This window comes from Trachinotus anak, unplaced genomic scaffold (assembly GCF_046630095.1).
Source record: "Trachinotus anak isolate AG129_WGS33_773 ecotype Australia unplaced genomic scaffold, CSIRO_AGI_Tana_v1 ptg000012l, whole genome shotgun sequence".
Classification (NCBI taxonomy): domain Eukaryota; kingdom Metazoa; phylum Chordata; class Actinopteri; order Carangiformes; family Carangidae; genus Trachinotus; species Trachinotus anak.
In genome coordinates, this window is record NW_027273863.1 from 9,049,627 (window position 1) to 9,061,193 (window position 11,567).

Sequence of the window (11,567 nt, forward strand, 5' to 3'; positions counted from 1 at the left end):
ACATGTTATACCTTACAAAAGTTCATCATAGATATTTTTAATGTATGTATATGTAAATTTTATTATGAGTATTTCAATGAGTTCTAAACTTCTATATTGACATATCCAGAGGATGTATATATGTGATAACAACATGTATCCTTATAGGTGACATGTATGGCAACACTACTCTTGAAATAGGGACATATCTCATATATTATATTTCTGTGCCCATGCTGGGAAGTCTGTTAATGTGCTAGGTTTGTTTCTTCAAACTCTTCATCTAACGAGTTGAGTGAACTCTCAGCAGCCATTTCAGTTCAAGAGGCCTCCAGTTAGAACAAGTCATATTTATGAATGAAATGAACACCACATGTTGACATGAAGTTAATGAGAAAATACCAGTTGATTCCAGTCCTATGTGATGTTTTACACTGCACCTTCACAGCCTGGCGTGTAGACCCCTCCTCCGCTGAGGGGGGGGGGGGGGGAGCCAGAGGCACCAAGGCAACTGGCTCTTTAACGAGTCCGGGCTCTGACGGCGGAGGGAGGACCAGAAACAAACAAAAAAAAAAAAAGTCACACTGTCACACACCTTCCCAGGTATTCTCACACAGACACACACTCCTCCTCCACCAAGAGAGCTGGACTGTGAGGCTGAGGACTGATGGCCGCGTTTGACAAGCGTCTCACCCGCTGTCAGCCGAGGGAAAAGTAAACTTGAAGCAGAGGAGAGGACCTGTGGGGGGGGGACGAGCCCTCAGTGGGGAGAGGAGACCGCTGCTGCCTCTGTGCTAGATTCACACCAAGATCCTTCATTTCGCTGGTGAGTACTGAGGTGATCAGTGGAGCTATGGCGTGCTCTTCCCTCCCTTGCAACCCCTCTCTCTCTCTCTCTCTCTCTCTCTGTGTGTGTTTCAAAATCTATTTATATAAACGGTGACTTTGGAAATATGTTAGTGGGGTGGTTCATTTCACAGGGCGCTTGATTTAGATGCAGTTCAGTCAGAAGAGAGAGGCTGAAAACTTTTATTAATACTCTTGGTGTCGTCCAGGAACTAATAACACGAATGACAGCGGCGCAACCTGTTTTCAGGGACTTGACAATGGCAACACCCTCAGTAAATAATGTCACCAGAATGAACTGTGAGCATTTACAGCTTACATTTAACCATTGCCGATGGTGACCCTTACATGCTTATAGTTAATTCTGCAACAGAGATACAATAAAATAACAACTGTCTGAGGAAAAGTGTAAAAAATAAAATAAAATAAAATAAAATAAAGACTAAAAAAGTGAAGTAGTTCAGACTGGTGAACAACATGCCACTCTGGGAAAAGGATATGTCAATTGAAAACAGCCACATTGTTGTCGGATGACACTGTGTACCTGTAACATAAGCCCTGTCTCTATTCGTCATAATAAGAGCAGACAAGATATGGTGGTTCATATGACACTCTACTATCATATGTATGTCAGGAAATGAGCAATTCCTCCAGAAAGAGCACCACAATATATTCCCATGCAATCATGTGTACCAGCCTTTTATAGGATGACTTTTTGATGAGTTTTGATTCAGATAACATATTCCCATTGTGCTATAGTTGTATCTATCAGATGCAGATAGTGTTGGTTTTATTTCTGCCTCCACTTCAACACAATAGAGGTGAATGGAAGTTTTGGTGCTCCAAAAATGTATTAAAAAAAGATTTATTTTTTATTTTTTGTTAATTTGGGTGAATCGACCCTTTAAGGATGAGGCATGACAAGATGTCTTGCCCCATTACATGCCTAATACTCTCATAATCATATGTTACACGTATAAGTCACAATATAGCAGGTATCTCCATAATGGCCAATGAAAATTCCTCAACCTCTGTCAAAATGCTGACAAGAATAAACATATGCAGTATAACTGACATTTATGACAGACCAGATGTAAAGTAAGTATCACTAAGAATCTGGTGTAACTGTAAGTTTTTGTGTGTAAGAGCAGGAGGCTGATGTGAACCAGAGGTGAGGCAGAGTTTCTCATTATCAGAAAAAGAAAGCCATTTATGAGCCAGTGACCCCATTAGGCATAGGCCATCCAATGATGTTTAAAAAGCTCTCGGGGTGCGGTGGGAGTCCCAGGCCCCGGGCCCATCATGATCCCCCCTTGGTTTCAGCCCAGGTCCGGGCGGAAGCAGGCTATTCTTGTACTGCATTGTGCTGCAGAGCTATTCTGACGCTGTCCATTGTGTCCGAACGCTTTCCATGACTCTCAGCGATTTCAGCGGGTCTGCACCTTAAACCCCTCCATTATGGACGAGCTTGTATTGCAACATTTGCTGTGTAGGCTTTTGCATTCAGTAACACCCCCCACCCCCCACCCCCACCCCCCGGACCACCACCCTGCCTCCATCACCCCACCCACTCACTTTTGAATTTTCAGCGAACGTTACTTCTCTTACACAGACACACTGGTGCAGTCACACACAGATCAGATCCAACCACAACAAAAGTTTCCGTTTAACATGGTTTAACACAAATACACACAGTTGAACAGATCACATCTTGCTGAGAAATGCAAATCCTAGTTCTAGTTTAGTGTGAGAAACTTGACTGAATAAATATATTGTCTCTGTTCTTCTGATTGAGTGACATCCTGATGAATATCTCTAGTTGACAGCAGATGGTTTATATAGAAATGCTGTACATGAGGCTACACATTATAAAAGAAAAATACATGCTTGTAAAATAAGGAAATACTGACCAAGCAGATACTGGAAAAAAAAGTGGTATATTTTTAGTCCCACTTCCTGCCGTTGGAAGAAAAAGAAGCAGTGCTCTCACATATGTGATTTGTTGAACTCTTCTCTTCTCGTCTCTTCTCAGATCTCTCAGGCGACGGCGTCATGGATGAACGATGAATCTCCGTCTGCTGGCTGACCGTGCATGTGTGAGCGATTATGCCGCAATGGAGGATGTTTTCCAGCAGGCCCAGTGACTCCCACCGCCGCCTATGCCTCCTGCTGCATGTGGAAAGCCTAGGATGGAAGACCCACCACGTGCTGCTGTGAAGCCCTGGAACAACGCTCTCAACCTCCACAACCTCAGTCATCTTCTCTCCTCCGCACACACTGACACTACCATCACCCACCAGAAAGGGACCACTGCCACGGGGTGACAAGATTCCAGGATGTTTTTGAAATTCCGCCGAGTACGAAGATGCCAGTGTGTGCAGCTGATGACCACCTGCCTGGTGCTGTCAGTGGTGATGGTTTGCTGGGAACAGCTGGACAATAGTGTCGTCAGCCACGTCAAGTCCTACTCCTACCGCTACCTAGTCAACCGCTTCATCTACATCAACAAGAGCCTCACCATCCCGCGCGAGCAGGCCAGGCGCTTCAGCAACTTCCGCTACCTGCTGGACCACCCGGATAAATGTGCGGAAAAGGACGTCCTCCTCCTCCTGTTTGTTAAGACGTCCCCAGAGAACATTCAGAGGCGAAACGCCATCAGATCCACTTGGGGTAATGAGACCTACATCCAAAACGCCCTGGGAGTGACGGTCAAAGTGGTGTTCGCCTTAGGAGTGCCCCAGACCAAGAAGGGGGAGCCGTCATGGAGTAAGAAGAGTATGGTCGGCTTCCAGGAGCAGCTCCTCCACGAGGACCGTCTCCATGGTGATTTGATCCAACAAGACTTCTTAGACTCCTTCCACAACCTGACCCTGAAGCTGATCCTACAGTTCCACTGGATGCACAGCCGCTGCGCACACGCCCGCTTCCTCATGACCGCAGATGACGACATCTTCGTCCACATGCCCAATCTGGTGAACTACCTGCAGGACATGAGCAGCAGGGGCGTCACACACTTCTGGGTTGGTCGAGTGCACAGAGGGGCGCCGCCCATCCGCAGCAAAGACAGCAAGTACTACGTGCCCTTTGAGATGTACCAGTGGTTGTCGTATCCCGACTACACAGCTGGGGCTGGGTATGTCGTCTCCAGCGACGTAGCGGACAAAGTCTATCAAGCCACGCTGACCCTGAACGCCTCTCTTTACATAGATGATGTGTTCATGGGCATCTGTGCCAACGCCATCGGTGTGAGCCCACATGAGCACGTCTATTTCTCAGGGGAGGGCAAAGCGCCTTACCACCAGTGCATCTATGACCAGATGATGACCTCACACGGTCACGTGGAGGATATCTACGACCTGTGGAAGGCAGCGACGGACCCGGAGGTGAAACAGTGGACCTCCGGACTCATGGGCAGGCTGTACTGCACAGCCGTGAAAATGGCCCTTCTTTGTAAGCCTTACTATTTCAACACATACCCCTGCAAAGCAGCCTTTGTGTAGTATTATTCAGGTTTGAGTGTGTGTCAGCGTGACAGAAAGAGAAAGAGTAAGTCATACTGTGATCATAATGAGATGAATATTACCTCAGTCCTTTTAGTTGGACACCCATGTCTGTCAAAAGACTGAAGAATGTGGTCTGTGTTGCAAGGAGCAAAGAGATCACATGAATTATCTCTGTTACTGTTTGTGTGACATCACAAAGACATCGATGACCTCTAGTCTTGCTGGTGTAAAAGTTTTGGACTGACAGTAGAATGTGTTGGAAAAACATTCACATGCTATCCCAACCCAAATCTGTCATTTCTTAACACAAGGCCTCATATTTACCTATTTTATTAACTTAAGAGTGAAATAAATACACCTTTTTAAAAGCTTTTGTAAATTACTGACGGCCACACAAGGAAGTATGGGTTTTTGAAATGATGGCACAAAGCAGAAGTGAGACATGTGGGTGGTCAGGTTTCGTGTGAGTCAATGTGCAAAAAAAAAGAAAAAGAAAAAGCAGGCCGGTAACGTGTTGGATCTAAAAATGTCTCTGTGTCATGAAGTGCAAGATTCCTCACAGTGACATAGAATAGACATGTAACTGGAAAGACTTATCAAACATCCCCTGTGAAGTAATGATGAGCAACAAAGTGTGGGCTCGAAATTGGAAATTTTGTTACAAGAGGGTTTTCTTTTTCTTTGTGATTACATTTGAGAAAAATGTTTTTTAATGAAATAAAATCTACACTGTGATTTTAGTTTTCAAATATTGTCCAAGTACTATTATGACCAGGAGCAGCAGTAATAGTAGTAACAGTAATTAATCATGTCAGTTTGTTGGCCAGGGATCATGAGCTCAGGAAACATCTAACCCTGACAGTCTAACTCTCTTAACAGTTACACTACAACTTCAAGGGAAGTAGTATATTTCAAAATATATCTCAACATTGCATTAAAAAAAACCTATTATGACCCAGATATATGAAGCACTTTGTTTTACAATAATTGTCCAATGAATTAAATTCATCATACATATTCACATATGGACAACAAAACTTCTCCCACAGTTAAAGTGTTGATTTGTGCTAAGATGGCACATTTCCATTCTGTTTCTAAGAGTGTGGATTGAGTGTGACAGCCATTGTCTCAGGAGGCACTTAAGCTCAGTAGAGTGGAAAAGCTGTGCCCTTTCTGTAAAGAGCAAAACCCACAGGTAGTGGTGGGGAGATCTGAAAGTTCTGCAGAAATTTCCGTTAAAGTAATGGTTTAAATTAAATTGTTATGTTGTTAAATTATCATAAAAAAAGCTTTTCCAAATTTTCTTAAACTAATATTTTGTATAAAAGTTGTAATTAAAAGTGTTTCTTGAAGTTAAAAAGGGCTTTGCATGACCAATATGTATTTTTAAAAAAAAAAAAAACCTCCATCATAAAGACAGAGTGTTCAGTGAGAGGTGTGAGCCAGTGAATGTCTGTTTTAACCACGCTGAGGCAGGAAGTGATACCAAACTTTGCAGAGCGTAGCGCCATGCAGACAAAGTGCAAACATCTTGCCTGAAAGGGCTCCAAAATTTACTACCCAAACACCAGTTTATAAGTGAAAGAATGCACTTGCATAGAGCTCACTATGGTTTAGTTTTAGGTGCTCTGCTTCTGACATGTGATACGTGGAGCCAAAAATAACCCCGGCATCGGCCAGAAAGTCACCAGTGTCCTCAGAGAGTCTGATCCACGGAGGCATCTGGCACGCTGCTAACAGTGATAGGTGAGGCTGGCCCTGTGTCAGCGTTCAGCAGACATGAGACCAATGTCACAAACCTTCACAGGCAAATGAAATAGGTGCTCATTTATTAGCTGTGCAACTGATCAAAACAGAGGCAGGGGAACCGGCCGTGACTTATCATTTCAGAGCTACAGTAAAGGAGACTTTTTAATACACCAAGACGGAATTAAGATTTTTTACACACATCGCTGAAGGTGTGTGATCATGTAGTTATTTATCTGTTCTATTATTCTCACTAAAAAAACACTGTTTATCTGCAATATTCATCCCCTACAGCAATTTGTATGTCCTCTGCTGCAGGTCTCCTTGTTGAGAATATTGAATGTTTTACCAAATCTCATCCAACTGAATACCTATCTTTTAATATTAATATTAAAAGATAGGTAGATATAGCACATAAGTAAACATGTCTGTTTGCGGGTTTAAGGTCATGAAAATGTTGTCTTCTCTTCACTTCATCTCGACTCGCTGTGAATTGCCTATATGCTTATTTATGGCACCTCACCCTGAAATGTGATGTTGCCTGGATTAGCTGTTCTCCAAACAGCTGCTCTGTTTCCATGGCAACACATAAAGAAGAATAATTCACACCACGGATTTAGACGGGGCCTAAAAACACAACCAGCTGCCTACATCTATTTCCTAAAAATGCAGAAACTGAGTGGGTTTTGAAACTGCCTGTGGCTTGATTTTAAGATATTCATTAAAAGATGATAAATATGCAATTATATCCATTTTAAAATCTGATGATATCATGCACAATATGTGAACTGTTTAGCCAAATTTTCCTTGAAGACAGAAACCAGTCTGTTATTTTTAGATTTACTGAAGCGACTATTACTGTGAATCAGCCCATGAGGATTCAGCCCGTGGCTTTAGTCATCAGAAACTCATCAATGAAGCTCATCTTTAGTTACTTCCCAAGAGGCAGTTTGACAAAATAATTGCATTGACAAAGTTGGCATGCTAAATATAGTTGCAGGCTGTCCTGGTCAACGTACCAGCTAAGCCCCATGGGCAAGCTTTAACAATAGCTTATTAAAAAATACCCTCCTTGGAATTAGAATTGGCTCCTCTCTTTGGAACCTGGTAAAACATAACCTTAGGTCGGTTATAACAAGCATCACACAGGATCTACACGTGGGGATATATTGTTGGCTTATTTATATAGCACATTTCATACACAGAGGTAATTCAAAGTACTTTCATTAAAATAAATAAAAAGATCAGAGCACAGAAAAAAAGGATTTAGAAGTATAAAGGCATAGAGGGTATAAATACGATAAAATACATAAAAAGTCACAGTGTTTCGAGGGGTCAGAGTGCAACTTTTAGCAGCAATTAAAAGCAGAGGTAAACATAAAAGTCTCAAGTCTGCTTTTAAAAGTAGTCAGACTTGGGACACATCTAAAGTCTTCTGGAAATGTGTTCCAAGTATGTGTAGCATAATAAGTGAATGCAGCTTCTCATTGTGTGTTTTAATCCAAGGAGCACTAGGCAACAGCAACAGCACACCGACTCTGCTGACGATCTAAGAAGTCTAGAGGGTTGATAGTGTGTAAACAAGTCAGAGGTAACCTTAGGCCTTAAACCATTAAGTGATTTGTAGACAAGTTATAATATTTTGAAATCCATCCTTTGAGGCACTGGTAGCCAGTGCAGAGATCTGAGAACAGGTTTAACATGTTCAGCTTTCTTGGTCTTTGTTAGTAGAACTCCAGCAGCAGCACTCTGAATGAGTTGTACCTCCCTATGTGCTTTATTGGAGAGGTCTGAGAAAAGGCCAATACAGTAGTCAAACCTGCTGGAAAACACATTGTGAATTAGTTTTTTTTTTTTAGATTTTGTTTAGACATGTATCATCTAATTCTTACTATAGTGAGTGAATAATAACACCAAGATTTCAGACTTGTTTTTTAGACTTCAAAAAAGGGAATTAAGATATGCACCAACTTTCAGTCTTTAGCACCAAATACAGTTATCTCATTTTGTCTTTGTTTAGTTGGAGGAAATGTTGGCACATTCATTCATTAACTGCACAGAGGAAGTTAGTCAGTAGCAATGTAGTTACTTGTTGACGTGGCTATGTATAACTGGGTGTTGTCTGCAGAGTTGTGGTAAGCAATATTTCTTCTTATGCATAATACAGCTTAGTGAAAGCATACAGAGGTTAAATAGGAGAGGTCCCAGAATTGAACCCAGCGGTACTCCACACATTGTGCTAGCTTGCTCATGTATTTACCAATGGAGACAAAATAGTTCCTGTTTTGCAGATAAGACCTGAACCAACTGTGCAGGAGAGTCCGACCCAGTTTTCCAGTCTGTCTAGTAGTAATGAACAGTGTCAAACGCAGCACCTAGATCCAGTAACACAAACAGTGACATTTTGCCTAAATCAGTCTTCATGCGAATGTCATGTAGGGCCTTGATAAAAGAAGTTTTGGTGCTGTGATGGAGTCGATACCCTAATTGGAATTTGTCTAAAAGACCATTTAGAGTTAAAATGGTGTTAAGTTGTTGGTAGACACTTCTTTCAATAAATTTACTTATGAAGGGTAGACCTGATGTCGGTATTTTATCTGCTATTTTCAGAGGCATCCTATACTTTTTATTGGAGGATTATTAACAGATGTGTTTAAGGCCTTTGGGAAATGCCTGAGTGTGTTTGCAAGCAGCTATAAACATTTTTGAAAAAGTTCGTTGAGAGGGTGTCAAGGCAGCATGTTGATGAAGTTATTGTACAGTTTCCCCTAGAGTGCAGTCAATAGCGTTAAACTGGGTCATGTTTATCAAGTTACGTTCACGTGGAACATTTCATAAACTGGCTCTAGAAAAGATGAACAGACTTACTAGCATGTGCCCTTTACAGTTGTTGCCAAATTTGCATCAAATTTCCAAATTCAAATAAGAAGCAAGACACCAAGGTTCAAATGAAAATAGATAAGATCTAGTGACTTCAACAAATAGTCTGACATTTTGGGAAATACACTGGATGGCACACTCATGTCTGTATGCTAAAAATAAAACTACAGCCTGGAGATGGTTTTCTTACCACAGAGACTGGAAACAAGAAAACTATGATTCTGTCCAAGGGTTACAAAGGTTTCAGAATCTACCCCCTAGCACCTTTGAAGCTCACTAATTAACATTAACATGTTATTTGTTTAACAAACAGTTAAAACTGGTAGGTGGACTTTTATTACCTTTAGACTAACCCCCATGTTTACACTCATTATGCTAAAGTAAGCTCCTATTTAGAGTACCAACATGAGAGTAGTATCAATATTCTCATTTAACTCTTGGCAAGAAGGTAAACGAGCTATTTCTAACTATTTATCAAAGGTACAGGTTGAGTCCCACGTATACAACCGTATTATTGGTCAGCACTGTAACATAGCAAAATTTCAGCCCATGAAATGTAGGACCTGTGGTTTACTAGTGTAAGATTCTCTCTTTGCTGGTTATAAAACTACATTTTACAAATTGTTTTTATTGTTTCAAATACCCTGGCCACAAATAACAAGATTTATATTTGTTTTTCTCCTGAGTCCCATGTGAGATTTGATGATTAGCAGATTTTGTGAAGCAACAGCTGGCTAGCTTAGCTTAGCATTAAACAGCTTAACATGAAACCGCTAGACTGGCTCTGTCCAAAGGCAACAGAAGTCAGCCTGCCAGCACCTACCCAACTAAGTAATTTAAACTTTATATCTTATGAATGTCAAACAAACAAGTGGCTTGTTGCACGCTTGTCTAAAATTTACCGAGATCAGGAGAAAGAGGTTGAACAGGTTTGTATATGTCTTGGAGAGCATAACAGATTTCCTTAGATCCTGTCAGGATTCGGTGTTTAGACACTGTAAGAAAATGGCTGGCTAAATGTTACGAAAGAAGAACAATGAAGAACAGTTAACAGAGGACATCATGGAGAAGATGCCATGTAGAAATCAGCTGTACAGAAAAGATTTACTATACTTATCTGCAAAAGTTAAACACAGTTTAAAACACAAGTTACATTATACAACGTGGCGAGATGGGCGTATTAAATATAAGTGATTATTACATATCTACACATTTTTTGGAAATACCCAAGTATACAAACATCATGAAGAAAAGTGACAGATGATGTGCCACAGTCACAAACACACACATATTTGACTGGTTCATTGAGCTGTTGTTATTTTTTGTCAGCTATTTCTGAGGTCTATCAGGCAAGCGACAGAACCTTCAGAACTTCCTGTCAGAACTTTTCATAATAAAGGCTAAAAGCTCGTTTGAACTATAGAACTGCAGGAAAAAAAAACCCAGAAGTGGTGCTGTGGGTAACTGTTTCTGCTGTGAGGGAGCTGTGTTGGGGAACCAGGCTGTGCGCTGCTCCTCTGTAGTGACTGTCATCCACTCTCAGCCTGGATGAAAGTACAATAAGCATCTCAGGTGGGAGGAGGTTCTCTATTTAGATATATGCCGCAGCTTAACGTGAGACTGTCAGTTCGATACTGAAAGCTAAAAAAAAAATCTGATGGGCTCGATATTATTGCTGGCGGGCCAGTTTAGGCCCGCGGGCCGCCAGTTGCCCACCACTGGTATACAGTATGTCAAACCACCAAACACACACACGCACACACAGTAAAAATACACAGTAAAATGTTTTGCAGTACAGCAGCTCGTCTCCCACAAGAACCAACACATATATGAAGGTTAAACCTCTAATTAGGATACTATGTTGTTTCCCCATTGACTCATGGGTTTGTAGGTTGAAACACTCGCTGAATTTGGTCATAATTAACCCTCATCATTTCCTCTTCCCCATCTCACAGTCAACAGGGTGAGGTGAGATGGTATGACAGGAATTCAGCCTTCTCAAGATCAAAATGATAAATATTGCGCTCAACTGACACATAGTGGTTGTACAATGGGCGGGTACCATAACTTACCTTACTATGAGATGTTATTACATATTATATCATAACAGGGTCATGGGATGTATTCACATTTTGAATTTGTTTCAGTTCAGTGAGGATTCACCACAGCTGCTGTGTTAAGACGTTTCACAGGACACTGTGCACTGCTTGCTACAATCAAGTAAATAATTGTAGCAAGTACTTCCTCCGCACCCGCAAGAGCGAGTACAGCAGGAGAACAAGTTCAACCGATTTGATTCCTTCTGCAGATAATGAAGTGCTAAGGTAAGCTGAATGCAGATGACTTCTGGGTGTGTAACCTGCTGAGTAAAGAGGATTGACTTGATTTTTTTTAGATCATGTCTGGAAACATGCTGTCGCTGAGGTTAAATATTTAAAAAAATGTGCCCTGTCAAAGGCCTGCATGGCCTCTCTCCATAACCACACTACAGGGCAGCTGTAGCTTAACCTTTATTCTGTCTTTATCACTTTTATGCACAGTACGTAAGGTTGTGTTTGACGTCATGTCGCTTTTCAATAGCGCTACTCAGGTCACCTCTTGTCACCTTAGTCA

At 41.5% G+C, this 11,567-nt stretch overlaps 2 protein-coding genes across 2 annotated transcripts in view; both read left to right on the plus strand.

The window, feature by feature from the left end:
- Positions 1-502: 502 nt before the first annotated feature.
- b3gnt5b (UDP-GlcNAc:betaGal beta-1,3-N-acetylglucosaminyltransferase 5b) lies at positions 503-5,068 on the plus strand. Its single transcript, XM_071491789.1, has 2 exons — positions 503-805; positions 2,858-5,068. Exon 2 carries the CDS (start codon positions 3,162-3,164, stop codon positions 4,323-4,325), a length of 1,164 nt encoding a protein of 387 aa, XP_071347890.1. The 5' UTR covers positions 503-805; positions 2,858-3,161; the 3' UTR covers positions 4,326-5,068.
- Positions 5,069-8,100: 3,032 nt separating this feature from the next.
- LOC139629263 (uncharacterized) overlaps positions 8,101-11,567 on the plus strand; it is a 35,172-nt gene continuing 31,705 nt past the window's right edge. Inside the window, exon 1 of the mRNA XM_071491793.1 lies at positions 8,101-11,278. The gene's annotated coding sequence lies outside the window, so the exon portion shown is untranslated. The remainder of the gene's footprint in view (positions 11,279-11,567) is intronic.